The 21,011-nt window shown below is 43.4% G+C and overlaps 1 protein-coding gene across 1 annotated transcript in view; it reads right to left on the reverse strand.

The window, feature by feature from the left end:
* ADGRD2 (adhesion G protein-coupled receptor D2) overlaps positions 1-21,011 on the reverse strand; it is a 463,372-nt gene that overhangs the window by 440,941 nt on the left and 1,420 nt on the right. Inside the window, exons 3-4 of the mRNA XM_068247950.1 lie at positions 12,424-13,059; positions 902-990 (exon numbers count right to left, since the gene is read on the reverse strand). Coding sequence (XP_068104051.1) covers positions 902-990; positions 12,424-13,059 — 725 coding nt within the window. The remainder of the gene's footprint in view (positions 1-901; positions 991-12,423; positions 13,060-21,011) is intronic.

The raw sequence follows: 21,011 nt of genomic DNA on the forward strand, positions 1-21,011 counted from the left end.
TGCCATAAGAACAGTTGCTTTATGTCCTGTCCATTGCTTTCCAAGCTGCAAGTATTTCTGCTGAATGTACTGTATGTTCAGCCGCACCCCCTGTGGATTATGTGAGCTACATTGGGCCTGATGGGTATGTCTGTTGGGCTGTATATTTTTCTGAGCTGTACATCTGGTATGCTCCCTGTGAATTATATGCACTGCATTACAACTGATGTGTAGGATTGCTGGACTGAACATGGACTTAATGTGTAGGATTGTCGGATACCTAATGTGTAAGATACCTAATGTGTAGGATTGATGGAAAGAAATTTACTGTATATCTGCTATGCTCCCATCAGCCTTCAGTGCTCCTTCCCTGCCCCCTTCCTTGCCAGCCATATGAATCTGCTCCTCCCATGCCAACCCTCACCCCATGCATTACCTACAGCAGGTCACAGGTCATCCAATGGGAACCCACCAGTGCTCCTCTGTGCCTGAGTGGAGGCATATATTCAACTCCATCTAGTGCTATGTACAACAAATCACTGGCTCTGCTTCAGGGGCCCAGTGGGGTCAACAGCAGAGGGGCAGACAAGCAGACACACTTGTGAGGCTAAGGATAAAGGGTCTGCTCCCTCCCCAACAAATTGGATAAACTCTGCCTGCCTGAGTGCTTTTTGGCCATCAGAGCTTTTTAAAAGACGCTCCCATTGACTTACATTAGAATTGCAGTAAGACTGCAATAAAACCGCACAATTTAATCGCGATTTTACAGCGGGAAAAATCGCTGTAAAAAAGTGTCTGAGCCCTTAAATTATTGTCTACGACTCCCTCCAGACTTTATTTTCAATTACAGTGTTGATGCTGTATTTGCAGTCCTAGCAGTATAAGAACATCAAAAACGTTCTTAAAAAAACATTGAACTTACCAAGGTACGATTTGCTATCTTATTCACTCTGCTGGCAAAAGACTGACTGATATTCCTTTCTTCCGCTTTTCTCAATTGATGATATATATCTGGAAAAAAATACACGAAGTAGTCGGTTACATGTTCTAAGAACACAAAATCACTTGTTTAGTTTTAAACACATTTGGCATTTTTTTTTACATTTCTGGCACTCTTTGAGAAACCGGTTTCTAGCTATCAATTCACTTTTCCAGATTCTGTTAATTATGCCATAATGACCCATTCATTGTTTAAAGCAAAGCTGAAGCCAATTAAAAAAAAATAAATAAAAAAAACAGATACTCACCTTTGGATAGGGAAGGTTCTGGGTCCTATAGAGCCTTCCAGTTCCTCTCATGGTCCCCTTATTCCAGTGCTGTCACCACCATTAAAATCTCACCACGGGAGGCTTCACGACCTTTGGAACCATGGGAGTGCTCCAAAGCGCATGCTCACACAGGCGCAGTATGGTGCCGCCCATCTTCGAAAGCACTTCCAAAGCCTCCTCCGGTGGCATGGAGCAGTTTGGAACAAAGGAAACAGGAGAAGAGCGGAAAGGCTCTTTAGGACCCAGAACCTTTGCTCTCAATAGGTAAGTATCTGTTTTGTTTTGTTTTTAAAATTGGCTTCAGGTTTGCTTTAGGGGCTTGTTCACACTACAAGAGCTTTTCTAAGCGCTTGTGATTTTAAAAGCTCAGGCTAATGTTATCCTATGTGAGTGTTCACACTGGAGCGATTTGAACATGGCCGTGGCAGAGTGTTTCCGGACTGGGCATGTGCATGTAAGATTTGAGCATGCTCAGTAAAGGGAAGCACTGATCATGCACAGAGGGAAAAAAAACCTATGCACAAGCACTTCCTTCTACTGGGCATGCACAGACCTTCCTTCTACTGTGCATGCACAGACCTTCCTTCTACTGTGCATGCACAGACCTTCCTTCTACTGTGCATGCGCAGACCACGCTCATGCATGCCCAGTACAGATGCATACATCCACGGCCACAAAACATCATTTCAGGTATTTGGGAGGTTCCTTCCCCACAGCGTAATGCAATCCAAACATGCCAGCTATGAAGCTTTGTAACATCATTGCTAAATGTGTATAAATATTTGAACACAATGCTGTTACAAATGTTTTGCCTGAAGAAACAAGGACATCTATCACTTGTGAAATGTGTTGTGCAATAAAAATCATTTTACCCTTACCCCGCCAGTGTCACTTCATACCCCTCTCAAACGGTATCGGCACATGCTAAGCCAGTCTCTCCACATGCACCCACCGCAGCCCGCAGCACACGCAGAGGTGTTACAGTGACCAGCTTGATCCAGGGGTACCTTCTGGTTTACAGTAAAGGGACAAAGCCTGCAAGCTGGTTCACACGTACTGGCTCAACCAGCTAATAAAGGAGGTGAAACCGGTCCACCTGTGGCTTCTCAGCCGTGTTTGCAGTCAAACTGAGTGTGCGCGCTCTCTGTTTTTCTTTTTCAGTTCTGTCCTTAAGCGTCACATCAGAGTGGCACCTCAGTTGACTTGCACACAATCCATTACAGCACATATCTAAACCCTCTGATCTTGGGTTTTCCAACCACTGACTGTACCTCAAAAATATTTGAGAACCTCTGCCCTTTAGGATTGGAGTTTGACATCCCTGCTTAAGCCTCATGTACAAGAACTATCACATGCTGCTGGGATTGGGACTCAATCCCTTGGGCGACAATTTGGTGCTGTACAGACAAATAATTTGGTGGGCAGGGTGAAAAGTGCACTCAGAGATTGATCTAGAATGCCAGATGTTTAGGCTACGTCGGGAGGCTGTTGTACACATGCAAGATTCTCTTCCAAGACAGTCCTTAATGACCGCTTTAGCCGAATTTACTCAAGCATATGTACATAGCTAAACAAATATGAACTATACCAGATATGCAGGCAAACAAATCAGTTCCCTCAGATTGAGGGTTTTTTCAGGATGAAAGTAATTCTAACCGTTTGGAGCTGTTTGGAGTTCTTGGATTAGGAAATGTATATTGAAGAGAAACATCCTCTCACAAGAGGCCACACGAAATCCACTGCCACGAATTTGGTGCTTTTAAGCACCAGTTATCATCCAGCTCATACCATCAAGTCTGTCCCCTATAGCCAGTTTGTAGGCCTCAGGAGGAATAACTCCAGACGTTGTGATTTCTTGAGACAGAGTCAAGAATTGCCTGTGAGACTGGCTAATAGGGGATATGATACCATTTCACCTCGAAGGGTTTTTAAAAATAATGAAAATGTATTTCATTTTTCTATGGGAAGGTGTATAATAGGGTATTTGGATGTGGTTTTACTTTTTGGCCACAAGATGGAGATACAGAGTTAGTGTGTTCTAAACATAGAAACAGAACCAAGTGTTTGTATTTGTTTATATTTGTGTAAATACAGGGACGTAGATACTCATGCTGGGGGAGGTGAAAAGGTTAATGTCAATACAACATTTAAGAGAGCAGATTCTCTTGAAAGAGAAAACTTAATTAAGGACAGGAACAGGAAACGGCTCATTCAAAAATCTCAACAGAAACAAGAACATGAACAAAATTTCACTTGTGCTTTCGATTTTTCACCTATGGCAGAACGTATTAAAGGCATTGTTTACAGGCATTGGCATGTCCTGCGGAACGACCCCCTTTTGATTGATGTGGCCGGCAGCTGGCCCCTCATCTCTTTTAGAAGGGCTCGGACCATAGTGGATGCCATAACTGGTAGCGAATTCAGAGAACCGAGAGAACTCGATTGGCTATGGAGAGCACTACCTGTAGGTGCTTTTAAGTGCAGTAATTGTACACATTGCCATCAGTTCAAGGCGGGACGCAGCATTCAGTTGGGCGGTCAGATTTTGCAGATCAAATAATTTATTCGTTACTGCACAAATTTTACAGTCTATTGTGTTATCTGTGAGCGTGGCAGTTTTTACATTGGCCAAAGAACTAGAATGCTGTGCACCCGATTCCATGAACATTGCAATTCAATCAGGACAGAAGTGGGAGGTGGCAGACTTATAGGACATGTCAGGGAACGTCATGGTGGAAATGTCAACTGTATAAAATGTACTGGTATCCTCACTGTAGGAGTTTCCCATAGAGGGGGCAATTGTGAACAAATGTTACTGCAATGGGAGGCTAGAATAATTTTGGTCACGGGGCCTGTGGACCCCTAGGTTTGAACTACAGAAATGAGCTCCCTTCCTTTTTGAACAAATATAGTTAAAGTGATAGGTCCGTTTGTAAAGATGCTAGTGTATGTCCTTAAATGTATTACTGTCCTTCAGAATAGAATTCTGTAAACAATTGATCTTTTGATGTTTTAATGATTTCTCTTTTTTTCTTGTTTAAAAATACGTTTGTTTTGTATTTTAGGTGGCCAAATGTTCACCATGGTAATGCCTGCCGCTCTGATCTGCCATATGAGATCCACCCAATGAGAGTGTCCTTCTATAATCACGTAAGCAGGGAGACCCGCAGTGATTGAATAAAGGGAGGAGGGAGGATCTCTTTAGAGGCAGCGAGAGAGTGGTAGTACCCTTCTTCATCACAACCTGAATTGCGTATGGGGTTGACATGGCAACCCAGGCAGCGCTGTTTCCCACTGTACACCACCCCCCTGTGACGCTTCACGCCACGATTGGATTGCAAGGGCGGAGACCCGCGGCTCGCCAATTGGTTAGAGCCATCCACATGATTTGAGTAGGAGATTGTGAGCTGCGCGGTGTGCGTTCCAGGCGGGCTTTGATGAGGAGGTAAGCGTGATGAACATACTGTCTCTGATGAAGCAGGGTAATCCCTGCGAAACAGCTGTCAGACATCTCCTTCTCCCCCACCCCCCCCCCCCCCCCCCCACTGCTGTAGCCATTGTGTCTACCCAGCCACAATAAAGGGCATTTTATGCAGTTGTGTCCATCTTTTATCCTTTTTGCTGGTGCTTGTTCAGGTTCTATTACTAAAAGTTTTTGAGGCAGAGGATCAGCAGAATAGTGATGTCCGAAACATCAAATTTTCGGTTTGTGTTTTAAATGCGAATTTCTGCAAAAGTTTGCGAACAGGCGAATCTGGTGAACCGTATATAGGGACTGTTTCTGGCCACAAAAGTGATGGAAAGGTTGTTTCAAGGGGCCTAACACCTGGACCGTGGCATGCCAGAGGGGAATCCATGGCAAAAGTCCCACCAAAAATTACATGGTTAACGAAGAGTCATGTTTTAGGCCTGGTGCACACCAGAGGAGTTTTTCTGAGCGTTTTGAGTTTTTAAATCTGCTGCTAATGTTATCCTATGTGTCTGTTAACACTGGAAAAATTAGGTTTTGTAAAAAACCCCATAGCATTACATTGGGAAGAGCTTTTGAAACCTCTAAAAGCTCTTCCCAATGTAATGCTATGGGGTTTTTTACAAAACCTCATTGCTCCAGTGTGCATAGACACATAGGATAACATTAGCAGCAGATTTAAAAACTCAAAACGCTCAAAAAAACTCCTCTGGTGTGCACCAGGCCTTTAACTCTAAAGATCAGAAATCCCAGTACCTTTCTAAATTTGTGGAACTAAGTGCTTTAAAATGTCCGGCGTGCAAAGGTAGTGTAAAGGTTAGGCCCAGTTCACACTGACAGATGAAACGCTCCGTTTAAAGTGTAACTTTCGGGCATAAAATCAAAAATCAATTCTTTATTTTTATCTGGTAAACAACTAATAAGGATGCTAAACAGGAAATCTAAAAGTTAAAATCACTATTACTTTTCCTGTTGATAAATGTTACATAGTTACATAGTTATTTGGGTTGAAAAAAGACATACGTCCATCGAGTTCAACCAAAGAACAAAGTACAACACCAGCCTGCTCCCTCACATATCCCTGTTGCTCCAGAGGAAGGTGAAAACCTCTTACAAGGCATGGTCCAATTAGCCCCAAAAGGGAAAAAAATTCCTTCCAGACTCCAGATGGCAATCAGATAAAATCAGATAAAATCCCCGGATCAACATCATTAGGCATTACCTAGTAATTGTAGCCATGGATGTCTTTCAAGACAAGGAAAGCATCTAAGCCCCCTTTAAATGCAGGTATAGAATTTGCCATAACTACTTCTTGTGGCAATGCATTCCACATCTTAATCACTCTTACTGTAAAAAGCCCTTTCCGAAATAAATGGCTATAACGTTTTTCCTCCATGCGCAGATCATGTCCTCTAGTCCTTTGAGAAGGCCTAGGGACAAAAAGCTCATCCGCCAAGCTTTTATATTGCCCTCTGATGTATTTATACATGTTAATTAGATCCCCTCTAAGGCGTCTTTTCTCTAGACTAAATAAACCCAGTTTATCTAACCTTTCTTGGTAAGTGAGACCTTCCATCCCACATATCAATTTTGTTGCTCGTCTCTGCACCTGCTCTAAAACTGCAATATCTTTCCTGTAATGTGGTGCCCCGATGCGGTCGCAACCTCTGCAACCCCTATTGCTACGCCCCTGCTAGCATCTCGAGTTTTTATTTCCCTTTTAATGCATCCCTAAATTTTGTTAGCTTTAGCTGCAGCGACTTGGCATTGAGTGTGATTATTTAACTTGTTGTCGAATGGTTATTCCCCAGTTTACCTGACTCTTATTTGGTACACACAAAATTTAGTACGCACAAAGGAAATTGCAGAGCATGCTGGGTTGTCTTTTTTTGCTTCTCTACTTTCCCCTCAGACTTAACTAATGCAGCCTCTTTCCCTCCTCTTTCTCTTTGTGATGTCTTTTCATGCCCAAGCCCGCCCCCTTGTGGCTCTGCTTTCCTGCTATGTATCCTCCTAGCAGGAAATCAGAGCCAGGACGAGGCAGGCTTGGGCTTGAAAAGAGATCACAGAAGACTGACTCAGCTATAATGATTCCTGGGCAAAGCTAGACTAAATGCTCAGTCGGAGATTTTATCAGAGCATAACAAGAAGACTGAGCAGTGAAAGATGAAAGATGAAACAAAGAGCAGAGTAGGGGCTTGATTCACAAAGCGGTGCTAACTGTTTAGCACGGGTGTGCTAAACAGTTAGCACGTGAAGTGCCATTCGCGGACTTTTGCGCGCACAAATTGCCGCAATTTGCGCGCGCAAAAGTCTGCGATCGCGCAAATCGTGGCACTTTGCGCGCACAAAAGTCCGCGAACGGCACTTCACGGGCTAACTATTTAGCACACCCATGCTAAACAGTTAGCACCGCTTTGTGAATCAAGCCCTAGGTGTTAACTGTCATGTTCCCATTAATATATATGGTAAAATACATGAGGGTGCTTCATCTCTGATTACCTTTAACTGTCCAAAAAAACCCACTGATTCTGCACTGAGGCCTTATACGGGGGCAGTAGTGGATACTAGATGCCTGTAGTGGTGGTGAAGGATTACTGGGTTATGGGCGGTGCACTACTAAGACCAGCAGACCTTGTGTACTGGACACAGAACAGCAATACAATAGCAATAAATACAAATTACCAGGACAATTTGGTAGCAGCAAGAATCTGCACTGAGGACACAAAACACATGCCTACCTAAAGCTCTCCTGTCAGCAGCACACTTTCCTTGATCTGCTTTATACAAAAGCCAAACACAGACCACAAACTGGCCTCTGTGCTGGCTTTCTGATAGGTGGGGGGGGGGGGGGCAGTCGAGGTGGGAGGGATAGCTGATTGGCTGCCATGTGTCTGCTGGTTCTGGGGTGAAGGGTCAATTTTTGGCTCCATTATAATGTATTGGGGGCAAATTGTACACGCCAAGTGTTCGCCTGCCGATGCCTATTTGCTGGGCGAACGGTTCGGGCCACCTCTCTACAGCAGAATAGCCAGGCAACTGCTATTGCTTAAATATGGCAGCCTCCATATCCCTCTTGCTACAGTTGTCCTTTAAAGATTCTGCTTGAGTTACTTTTACAAGATATTCTAATGAAACCACTACTGGGCTGATTATGCAGTAAACATTTGCATAGAAAGCCAAAATTGAAGCTTGTCTCTGTGAATGACTCCTTAAAGGACCACTATCGTGAAAATCGTAAAATTTAAAATGCATGTAAAATGCATGTAAAGGCATTGAAATAAGAACAGCATTTATTCCAAAGTAAAATGAGCCATAAATTACTTTTCACCCATCTTGCTGTCACTTACAGTAGGTAGTAGAAACCTGACAGAACCGACAGGTTTTGGACTAGCCCATCTTTTCATGGGGGTTCTCAGGGGTTTCTTTATCTTTAAAAGCACTTGGCAGTTGCTCCATCCAACTGCCAAAAAAATGTGAAGTGAGCAGGGAGGCTAGCCTGCATCTTTGCATTAATCATTTCAAGTAGAGTCTGTATAAAGAACAAAGGCCATGCTGAGAATCCCCCATGAAGAGATGGACTAGCCCAAAACCTGTTGGTTCTGTCAGATTTCTACTACCTACTGTAAGTGACAGCAACATAGGAGAAAAGTAATTCATGGCTCATTTTATGATGGAAGTAATGTACTTTTTATTTGTAAGTTATTACATGTGTTTTAAATTTTAGATTTTTTTGTGATAGTGGTCCTTAGAAGCACTGTGAGTGCAAGTAAAAAAGTGTCACATACTGTAAAGTACACATTCTTCCTTTTGACTATAAATCAGTCACATACGGTCTTACAGTGAGCTGCATGAAGCTAGTATTCTTACCATGGGTGTAGAAGCAAAAAAAATGTATTTCCTCTGAACAGGATTTATAATTTGTATCCCCGTGGCTGTTTTGCAGAACCTGGCAATTTGTTAAATGTCCTAAACAGAAAAGAGTAAACAGCAGGTCAATCAATAAGAACTCTAAAATAACTAGAATTGACAGTCACAATATAAAATGAACATTCGAAAGTGAAGAAGATATGACTATAGTTGTTTAACAAAATAAAAATGAAGCACTTTTTTATTACATTATTTTCACTGGAGTTCCTCTTTAAAATGAACCTTAAGTGCGAAAAATAAATTGAGTTTTACTCACCTGGGGCTTACCTCAGCCCCCTGCAGCTGATCGGTGCCCACGACGAGTCGCTCTGATGTTTCGGGTCCCGCTGGCGGCCACTTCCGGTTTCGCCGTCAGGACCCGTCAGGCTGGGAAGGCGGCCGTTTCGACGCGTTCCCAGCCAAAATAGCACCCCTATGCGGCCATATGGCCGCATAGGGGTGCTATTTTGGCTGGGAACGTGTAGTATCGGCCGCGTTCCCCAGCCTGACGGGTCTTGACGGCGAAACCGGAAGGGGCCGCCAGCAGGACCCGAAACATCAGAGCGACTCGTCGTGGGCACCGATCAGCTGCAGGGGGCTGAGGTAAGCCCCAGGTGAGTAAAACTCAATTTATTTTTTACACTTAAGGTTCACTTTAAATGATTATCAACGACTTAAAGGGCCAGTCTAAAAGTTGCCATAATCAATATTTGCCAGTAGTGGGTGCGTACATATATGACGCTACTTGGCTTATTAACGTAAGTAATCTACGTCTTTTCTAATAACATTTTAATTCGATCTTATGACCCAAGTGGTGTCCTTATGACATCTTTCTGGATCTGATGGACGCCCCAAGATATATCCGTATGTTCTTAACTTATACTAAAAAATTGCCATGTTCTTTGGTACATCGTTAATTAACAGGGATTTCTAAATGCCTCTTGTGGTCACAGGTTGTAATGTCTTGTTCACATGTCTTATTGTTTTGGTTTTGTATTCATAACAAACAGCCATCTGTTTTAATACATACTAAAATATATAGAAAGCAAAATTATTTACCTTATTATATAAGTCTATTATTGATTATTAATTAATAACTCTATGATCACTATACATGATCTCTATACATGATTAAAATATCAGCGTATAGCAGGCTTAGCTTCTGCGGTGTATGTCCCTGATGGGCAAGCCTTGCTTAAGCAGGTATTACAGCCAGAACTGAGTAAAATCAGAACATTTCTCCAGCGTTATCTTAATATAAACATAACCTTGTACAGGGAACAGACAGCTTACTGCAGAGAATGACACTAAAGAGTGCTAACTGTTAGCACGGCCGTTTTCGCATGAATTTTTGCATTGCGAAAATTCGCATTTGCGCTCGAAAATGTTATCGTTTCGTACGAAAATTCGCGATCGCGTGCAATGCGAAAATTCGCGCGAAAACGGTCGTGCTAACAGTTAGCACTCTTTTGTGAATCAAGCCCTAAGGGTTACTCTAACCAACGCTCTAACCCTGATTAAAGAATAACTCTGCTTATAATCATAAAATCATGAAATTAACTCAAATAATCTGCAAAACATTTTAAAATATATATTATCAGCTTAAAGCAAGATGGAGATAATTTCTCTGCATTAATATGAGATTTTCTGACAGTGGTCATACCTCTAATCTAGAACAATATAAAATAAATGGGATACAGATGGGGACATCAAACTTGGAGAGGGACTCAGGCTAGGTCCACAGTGCTCAATTGCATTGCAGAATAATTCTGTGTGTCAAATTACTGCCCATATGATTCTGTGGGCCTGTTCACAGTACTCCATAGTAACGGATTGTGTTATCCTAATCGCTGCATGCAGGCTTTGTATTAAAGTCTAGTCCAGTCCCCAATGCAGATCACACTCATCGTAATGCATATGTTATGCAACAGACCACTGTAAATCCAGCCTCTAGAGTACTGGTTGACAATAAGTTAAATAATTGGATTCAATGCTAAGCAGCTGCAGCTAAGGCAAATAAAAATGTGGGATACATTAAAAGTTAAATATAAACTTGGGATGGTAGTATAGCCTCTATTTACCTCTCTAGTAAGGCCACATCTGGAATATGTAATACAGTATGGACACTAAAGTTTTACAGCGGATGCAGAGACAAGCCACAACATTGATCAGAGAGGTAGAAGGTCTCACTTACAAGGCCGGGTTAGATAAACTGGGTTTATTTAATCTGAAGAAAATATGCCTTATGCTGGGAATACACGGTTCGTTTTTGAGCCATTTAGATGGCTCGATAGATAATTTCCGACATGTCCGATCTTCCTCTCGATCGTTTTGTCGCTCGATTTGTGATAGAAGTGAATGGAAAAAGATAAGAAAAACGAGAGGAGGATAAGAGAATCAACTGCAGAATCGCCTGGCAAAACGATCGAACGGGAGAATCGAGCGGCAAAAACGAGCGGTGTATGCCCAGCATTAGAGGAGATCTAATTAACATGTATAAATACATCAAAGGGCAATTCGAAAAGCTTGGCGAATAAGCCTTTTGTCCCTAGGCTTGTGCAAAGGACTAGGGGACATGATCAAGGAAAAACATGTGTAAAATCTTACCACAGGAAGGTAGTAAATTCCTGGTCTGGTAAATTATTTATCTGTGTTCAAATAAGTCTTGTATGCTTCCCTTCCACTGAAACACATCCGTGGCTCTGTATGCAGCATCTATAGGTCAACTGTAGTTAGAAAGATAGCCAGCAGTCCCCTGCCCATTTGCCAAGCAGTGCATCTTTAACTCGCTTTTCTTTCTGGTAGGCCATTGGATGTAAAACTGACTGGCCTGGGTAGATGTATATTAAACTATTTAATTGGTTGCTGTATTGCCTGCTTCGGTTTACCTTTTGTTGTGGCCACCTCTCTCTCTCTCTCTTTCTCTCTCTCTCTCTTTCTCTCTCTCTCTCTCTCTCTCTCTCTCTCTCTCTCTCTCTCTCTCTCTCTCTCTCTCTCTCTCTCTCTCTCTCTCTCTCTCTCTCTCTCTCTCTCTCTCTATATATATATATATACTGTATATATAAAGTTGATTAACCAGACTTGCCTGAATGGGATGGGGGGGGCTGCACAAAAGGAGGGAGCATCTGCTCTGTACATTTAAGAACAGTTCTAAAATTTTCAATGCTAAAGAAGCTATGCACAACGTTACTCGTTATTACTCTTAAGATTCATGCATACAGGTTTGATTTTGGGCTAGATCCATAGTGCAGTGTTGGAACATAAGATGAAATGTATGGAACAGTGAAAGTATTAGTTGCATCTGACATACTTTTACTTTCTCCTCCATTTCTTTAACACCACTAGTCTATGAACCTGCATTTGAAGTGCCTTGTGTTGAATATTGTGGATGTAATCAAATGAAAATGAAATCCCACAGAAACGCAAATGGAATTCCTAGAAAATGTTTATGAAATGCTGTTCAAATACCAACACAAACATCATATGCACAAGTTTTTACATGGATTTACATGAGAACTGGCTACTACTGGTAGTGCCCAACTTATAAACACCCAACTTACAGTATGAATGACCCGCAGATACGGACAACCTGAAAATGTGAAATTTGATTCTGCGGGTCAATTTTTTTTTCAAAAAGAACTTGTAGCTATATTATATTGTCACCCAAGGAATTGGGTAACGTCCCTTGCTGGCGACTTTCCTTGTGAATATGTACAGGGTTTTACACTTTACATCAACTTGAGGTGTGGTTGAAATTCCAAAATAAAACTAGTTTAATCTGTACCTAACGATTCTTACCTCTACACACAGATTCGGTTTTCATCTTTTTTACAGAAGGCTCAACTTCTAGTTGGTGAGTTCTCCACCCAAATATGATTCCTTTTTCCAGTTTAGTGCACTGTGAAACCATTTGTATTTGTACGTGACTTAGAATTCTAGACCAAACATTGAGATTGGTAATGTTACCACTGAAGGACTCCTTGTCTTTGAATGTCCCTCCGAAGGAGTCCTGATCTTGTCCAATGATAAAAATGCCTCCCTTGATGATATCTTCTGATGCAGGAAGTTTAAAGGAAGCTTTCCACAGTCCATCAGCATAGAAAGACATGGTACCATTCCTTTTTTGCCAGGTTACACAGAAATGATGCCATTGTCCATCATTGAGAAATACGGGTGAATATCTTGAATGATGCCCATGAACTATGATGGCAAATCGGATAAATCCATCCTCATGAATCATTCCTCGCAGCTGAAACTCATTGCTGAAGCTTTGTACCGCATATGAAAACACTGTTGCAAAGTCTTTATTTGCATTGTCCCATTGGATGTGTCCACAGACAGTGATTTCTGGCAAAGATGGAAAATATGCCAATAACTTTGCATATTTAGTGTCTGTTCTGTTCTCAAAGACCAGGGTAGTGAGTGGCTGGGTTCCTAAAAGAAGGAAAGAAAATAAACAATCTTAAAGGGGAGCAGCACCTTTATGGGGAACCAAGATTTTTAAGACAGAGCAGTAACATATGTGTGCGATAATAGTATTTTTCTGTCTCAAAAAATCTATCCTGGATTTGTCAGGTAAAAATGCTCTTGCACAGGACAGAAGAAAAACATAGAGAAATGCACCCTGTATGTATTTAGAGAGTCTAATTCCCCCTCATATGTGACTAATCACCACCGTAATTTGATCTATCAGCTGTGTCAGCTCAGGAATCTTCTCTGCCATGGCAGAGCAGCTAATTTGTAAACACAGGATGTTAACAATATGTCTGCTTCCATGAAAGCAGGAAGTAGACACACTCCAGAATTATTGCAGGATTTGTGTCAGCTGTAACAAAGAAGTGTTTCTCTTTAATGGTTATTATGCTGTAGCATATCTTTTAGAGCAAAGAGGATGTTCTGAGTACAGATCCGTTTTAAATTCAGCTTAAAATTCCCTTTCTTTAAATGATCAACTAATCCGATACAGTCTGTATGTATGTTGGATTATTGTGGCTCTGTACAATTAACAAGCTGCCACATCATTGCATTCCAGCTGTTCTAGAGGTGTGGTTAGCTCACAGGGACAACAAAGGATGAATTGCATATTCAGCATTGATACATTGTGGGAATCATCATATGCTTACTACAACCTGAATTATCACAAATACTTTGTGTATTAAGAAGGAAAACTTTTCTTTTGTTTAAATGAACAAGACAATTATTCTACAGACTTTTCTTTAAAATGTATGTGTGCAGTTGATATATTGTACAGTTATTAAATACTTTCTTTTCTATGGGAAATTATTGTGTCAACTGTGAAACTACTGGGGATGAATTTAAGGTCACATTTCTAGAATGTAACACTTACAGAATGTAAATTGAGAACCAACTACTACAGTCACTTTAAAGAGTACACACATGTAGCCAGAAGCATATTGGGCCATATGCAATTCACTTTTTCACCTGACTTTTCTCCTAGCAGATAATTTTTCATCTTCAATTTAGAATACGTTTTCAGCAATTTGCAAAGGAAAAAGTACCACAAAGTAGAAGAAAAGAAACTATCAAAATTATTTTGAGTATTTTTTTGCTTGCTGGGGTTTTAAAACGCATTTTAGTGACAAGTTTCAAAATATCACCTAGGAGAAAACTCAGGTGAAAAAGTGAATTGCATATGGCCCATTTTTTGTCCATATAGTTTACTATTTCACTGCAGTAATGTGTAAAGTAAATTAGAAGGTTTCTCAGTATCATTATAACAGGTGAAAAACCTGTAGAAAGACAATGAACCTAGCGTTAAAGGGACTCAGAGCTGAAATATAAAGAAAGATTTATACATACCTGGGACTTCCTCCAGCCCCATCCACTCGGATCGCTCCCACGCCTCCGTCCTCCGCTGTTTGCAGCTTCAGGAACCGGGTCCCGTCACTACCGTCAGTGGGCTCCAGTGTACGCATGAGAAGTGCGCTGTTTGCGTATCTCTCCAGCAGCCGCTGGAGCGCCGCTAGGAGACTGTTAGACGGCGAAACCACGTCTATTTACATTGTACAGCGCTGCGAGTCTTTCGGCTATCCAGGCTGTTCAGGAGCAATCGGCTCTCATAGGCTAATGCATATGACAGCCAATCGCTGTCATTGACTGGCAGGGGGGAGGGTTGGTAGAGGGGAAAAAATAATAAAAAAAAATTGGGAAATGTATTTAACCACTTCAGGATTCTGCGTACGCATAAGTACGCCCCTGAATCCTGAAGTGGTTTTCATGGAAACGGCCGCTCATATGAGCGGCCGTTCCATGTCAATTCACGGAGGGTGTCTCCGTGAACACCCTGCGAGCCTCCGATCGCGGCTCGCAGGGTAAATGTAAACACGCGGGGAAGATCTTCCCCGCTGTTTACATACATACGGCGCTGCTGGGCAGCAGCGCCGTAGAGGAGATCGGCGATCCCCAGCCTCTGATTGGCCGGGGATCACCTGCATCTGATAGGCTGAAGCCTATCTAAGGCTGCGCAGGACGGATTTCCGTCCTGCGCCGCTCACAGGGGGAGGGAGAGGGAGGGAAGGGGAAGGAGGCCAGAAAGCGCTGCGGAGGGGGGCTTTGAAGAGCATTGCAAAGGGAGAAACAGAGGTGTGTGCTTCTGACCAGTTTCACCTGACTTATATACTGGCTGCCTCAAGTCTATTGACTCATTCAAATTTGAATATTAACTGACTCTTGTCTAATTAAAATGGCAAAGCGTTGCAAACTGCAATCGCCTACCAGATTATGCAGGATCTAGGGCTAACTCCCTGACATTCCTGCAGGAGTTGGCCCACGCAAATACTTGCATCTCAACAGGGGCGCCGCGTGTAGGCCTCCTTGTACCCCCAGGAAATGAAGGGCAGCGCAAACGCCCCCACAAAGCATCCACTGCCCGGGAGCGCCGCAACTGCCCCCCCACAGGGGGGGGGGGGCGAGAACGCATGAACGGTATACTCCCCAGACGCGGCCTACGCCCGGAGAGAACCATCCATGCTGCCCCCCAAAGGATAGATGCCCTAATCTTGCGAATTTTGCTTACTCGTGGTGCATATGCGCATCCTGGGAGCAAACACACCAAAAGGGGCGAGGGGGGGGGAGCACAGACACACCCCCCGGTGCAGCACTACTGCCGGGGGACCCATCCGCATCCCCCTCACACACACAACACCCCCAAGAAAAAAGAACACACTGCATTGCAAAGGGAGAAACAGAGGTGTGTGCTTCTGACCAGTTTCACCTGACTTATATACTGGCTGCTTCAAGTCTATTGACTTATTCAAATTTGAATATTAACTGACTCTCGTCTAATTAAAATGGCAAAGCGTTGCAAACTGCAATCGCCTACCAGATTATGCAGGATCTAAGGCTAACTCCCTGACATTCCTGCAGGAGTTGGCCCACGCAAATACTTGCATCTCAACAGGGGCGCCGCGTGTAGGCCTCCTTGTACGCTTTGAAGAGCCCCCCCTCCCCCCGCAAGCGCAAACAGCCGGCGCCGATCAGACCCCCCCAGCAGGACATCCCCCTAGTGGGGAAAAAAGGGGGAAGTCTGATCGCCCTGGCTGCTATCTGATCTGTGCTGCGGGCTGAAGAGCCCCCGCAGAACAGATCAGCAAAACCACCCGAAACCCGGAAGTGGTTAAAAAACAACAACAAACAAATAAATAAAAATTAAACATTGGATCAGCGATCAGAGTCCACCAACAGAAAGCTCTGTTGGTGGTCTGTTGGTGGGCAGAAAAGTAGGGGGGATTCACTTGTGTGTTGAGTTGCATGGCCCTGCAGCGAGCCCTTAAAGCTGCAGTGGCCTGAATTTTAAAAAGTAGGTCACTAGGGAGGTGTAAGCCTATGGTCATGAAGTGTGCAAATTTGGACAGAGGCACCAGGCAGGTTAAAATGATCTAAAAACAACTAAAAAGGAGGAGTACAGTTGGACTTACCTCCTGAAATGATGGACAATCGAGATTGTTTAAATCGCAAATAACAATTTATTTTGGCACTCCGCAACGCGTTTCGCAGGTATAACCCGCTTCATCAGGCAAGGAGTGCAAGCTCAAAAAGGTCCAATAGTGGCAATGCGCCTCTGGTATTGAAGTGGTTAAGAATGATAAATGTGATTCTCATGCACCCCCCACCCCCAGCAAAATGTTGATGCCTTCCCCCAATCTTCACACCCTTCCTTTGCTTCCCCTTGGTGACCCTTACAGCTTGCGTGCCCATCATGCAATGGGCATAAAACAATTGTGGCCATCATAATCTTCACATCCATAGCAAGTGCAGCCACAAAAACACCTGACCTGGAGAATGGACCCCTGTATCACAGGGACTGAAGGTTAGCAGTTGGGGCCCCTCGCAGCTCTCAGCCCCCCTGTACCCACAAGCAGAACTACCAGTAGTTCTTAATGCAGGTTATCCCAGGTTTATTTAAGAGGTATATTTAAGAGGTGTTGCTGTGGATGTACGTATGATACGGGAATAGCACACACATACTGTATAGGTACCCATACACTTATAGATTTGTAGCAGATTCAAACATCAGATAGATTCCTGGCAGATGCCTGTCAGCAGTGGCATAGCTAAGGAGCTGTGGGCCCCGATGCAAGTTTTACAATGGGGCCCCCCAAGCACTCTATACATAGCAATTGATATGGCGCACCAAAACCTGCCAATGGCAACTATAGTGTCAGAGGTGCAAGAAGGGAATGGGGAACAGTTTGTTCATGATTACCACCATTCAAAGTATCTATAAAAGTGATTATTATGAGCACAGGACCAATAGAGAGCTAATACTGTAGTTGAGGGAGGGCCCTTCGGGGCCCCGATGCAGTTGCTACCTCTATAACCCCTATTCCTGCCCTCTGACAGGAATGTATCTGATGTGTGCTACACACTAGGAACAGATTTCCATAGATTTCAGTATGAAATCTATTGAAAATCCATCGAAATGCATTGCTGCACTATTGGATCCAATGCAACATTATGGGCCATTGATCTGCCACGAGCAGGCAATCAACCTAGAAGATTTTCCATCCGGACCGATCTACTAATTTGATCGCAATCGGTCAGAAATCAATCAGTCGATCATGCTGCCTGCTGAATCGATTTCTAGCCGATTTGATCAGAGCGAATTTGCTGTATATCCATGGCAGAAATTGACCAGTCTAAGTGTACCTTATGTCCTTTTAATTATGATGTTCTGCCCCTGAAACGTTAGTGTGCTTTGACCTGATGTAAAGCATTTGTAGGGCTCTTGCTGTGCTAACAAAGATCAGAAAGTTCTCATGAGCAGCATATGTGACTTTATTATCTTTGGATCTGTTACTCATGCTTGCTGCTTTTCTAATTATCTCTCAGACTTAAGGTGCCCATACACTCGTCAGATTGGCAGCAGATAGATAAGAAATGCATCTGATGATCTATCTGATGCGTTTTTAGAACATTTTTTACCAGGATAGAATTCCAATAGATTTCAGTGTGAAATCTATTGAAATTCGATCTGATGGCATTTTTTTGCCATCAGATTTCCATTAAGGCCAATGCAAACTGATAAGCAATCTCATCAGATCGACCTAAATTTTCCACCCTGCAAATTCGATGGAAATCCATCGAAATCGATCGAAATCGGCTTAACTTGCATGCATTAATTAGATGTCTAACTAAAGACATAGATGTCTAACTAAATGCTGGGAATACAGGGTGCGTTTTTGCGTCTTGATTCTGCCGCCCGATCGATTGCCCGCTCGATTTCGCACCCTTATCTTCCTTTCGTTTTTCTTATCTTTTCCCATTGTTTCCTATGCAAAATTGAGCGCGGAATCGATCGGGCGGGAGATTGGACATGTCGGAAATGATCAATCGAGCCATCTAAATGGCTCAAAAATGCACCGTGTATTCCCAGCATTATGTAGTAGTACACACCATACAATTTTCTGTTAGATTTTTCTGTTAGATTTTCTGTAAGATTTTCTGTAATTCGATTATTTTCTGTAAAGTACTGGTAGAGACTGGTCATTATCTCTGGTGCATTGTCTTCTGGTTATCTCCTGCTGAGTAGAACAATGCTTAATTAAATCATTCCCCAGTTTACCTGACTCTTATTTGGTACACACAAAATTTGGTACACAAAAAGGAAGTTGCAGGGCATGCTGGATTGTCCTTTTTTGCTTCTCTACTTTCCCCTCAGACTTAACTAATGCAGCCTGATTGGCTGAAGTCTATTTCCCTCCTGTTTTCCCCTCCCACACCTCTGGTCCTCTCTAGAGATGTCGTGAACAGTTCCCGAACCATTCGCCGGCGAACATCTCAGCATCTCTGGGCCCTGTACTACTTTCGGGTAGCTATGACCCGGAGTAGTACGCCTGCGCTGGCCCGGCAGTGCGCGTCCTAGATCGCGCACCTGTTGCCGGGCACTTTCTGCACATGCGCGTGACATCATCTATAGCACAACATGCCACCTTGATGATAATCTCAATTGATTGGGCCTGTGGTAGATCAACGGCAGATGTTCTGCTGCTGCTAACTTTTGAACAGTAAAAAAGTGTAATATGTACATACATAGGCCTGTACAAAGGACAACAGAACATGAACTGCATATGGATGAAAGGAAATTCCACCACCTGTTTGGAAAGGATTTCTTTACAAATAACTGTTTAGATGTGAAATACTTTACCATCAGATGTTGCTTGTAAAGTAATGGAATGTCTCCTAGAACAGAAAAATATGTCTAGTTGAATCTACCTGATTTCCTTTGGATAAACCGTACCAAGACCTGGATAAATAAGAACCTTCACAGACATTTATTATTATTATTTATTGTATTTATAAAGCGCCAACATATTACGCAGCGCTGCACAATAGATAAATGGGTTAACATACAGGTAGAACGTACGGAAACTCGCAACAAAACAAGATCATGCAAATGATTTGATAACAATACAGTGTCATAGGTCAAGATAGAGACTGTTCGAGTCTACAAGAAGGGTGGTTGTGAGTAAGATTGCATAATCAAGCTGGATACATTAGGGAGGAGGGCCCTGCCAGAGGCTTACAATCTAAAGGGTGGGGTGAAGACAATAGGTGCGTCTTTTGAGAGGGGGTCTAACAGATCATATTATGATGCTGGTGTAGGGGGGTATGCGAGCGTGAAGAGGTGAGTCTTGAGAGCTTGTTTGAAGGTATTAAAGGTGGGGGCGAGTCTGACGGCTGGTGGGAGAGAGTTCCAGAGAGTAGGGGCAGCCCTGGTGAAGTCCTGCAATCGTGCGTGTGACTGAGTTATGCGAGGTGCGACTAGGCGCAGGTCATTGGAGGATCGGAGGGGGCGGGCTGGTATGTGCCTGTGGACCAGATCAGAGATGTAGGTCGGGCAGGTCTTGTGCACTGATTTGCAGGCCAAGCACAGGATTTTGAAATTGATCCTAAAGCTGATGGGGAGCCAGTGTAGTGCTTTACAGAGCGGAGTTGTAGAGGCGCTGCGGTGAGAAGAATGTATCAGTCTGGCTGCTGCATTCATTACCAATTTAAGTGGGTAAGTACGGTTAGAGGGGAGGCCAGATAAAAGAGAATTGCAGTAGTCTAGGCGGGAGATGACAAGGGCATGGATAAGGAGTTTAGTGGTGTCAGGGGACAGGTAGGAGCGGATCTTGGAGATGTTGCGAAGGTGGAAGTTGCAGGATCTGGCAATACCTTGGATGTGGGCTGTAAAGGAAAGTTCAGAGTCCAGAGTAACGCCTAGACAGCGGGCTTGGGAGGTAGGGTGGATAGTAGTATTTTCAATAGTGACGTGCAGATCTGGGAGGGGTGCAGCTGTGCGGGGTGGGAATATTAGAAGCTCAGTCTTGTCCAAATTAAGCTTCAGGTACCTGCCAGCCATCCAGGAGGAAATGGATGTGAGGCAGGCAGAGACTTTGTCCATGGTAGAGGAGGAGAGATCTGGGGTGTGGAGATATATCTGGGTGTCGTCGGCATACAGGTGATAATTGAAACCCATGGAGGAGATGATTTTGCCAATTGAGGCAGTATAGAGTGAGAACAATAGTGGTCCTAGGACGGAACCTTGAGGAACACCAACTGAGAGGGGTGTAGGAGTGGATGAGGAGCCATTGAAAAATACTGTGAAGGAGCGGTTGGAGAGGTAGGAGGAGATCCAGGCTAAGGCTAGGTCCTGAATGCCCATTAGCTGCAGGGAGTGGAGGAGGAGGGAGTGGTCGACAGTGTCAAATGCCGAGGAGAGGTCCAGGAGGAGCAGGATGGAGTATTTACCTTCGGCTTTGGCAAGGGCAAGGTCATTTACCACTTTAGTGAGGGCTGTTTCTGTAGAATGGGCTGTGCGAAAACCAGACTGCAGGGGATAGAGAAGGGAGTTGGAGTTAAGGAAGTTGGTCAGGCGTTGG

Source organism: Hyperolius riggenbachi, chromosome 8, assembly GCF_040937935.1.
Source record: "Hyperolius riggenbachi isolate aHypRig1 chromosome 8, aHypRig1.pri, whole genome shotgun sequence".
Classification (NCBI taxonomy): domain Eukaryota; kingdom Metazoa; phylum Chordata; class Amphibia; order Anura; family Hyperoliidae; genus Hyperolius; species Hyperolius riggenbachi.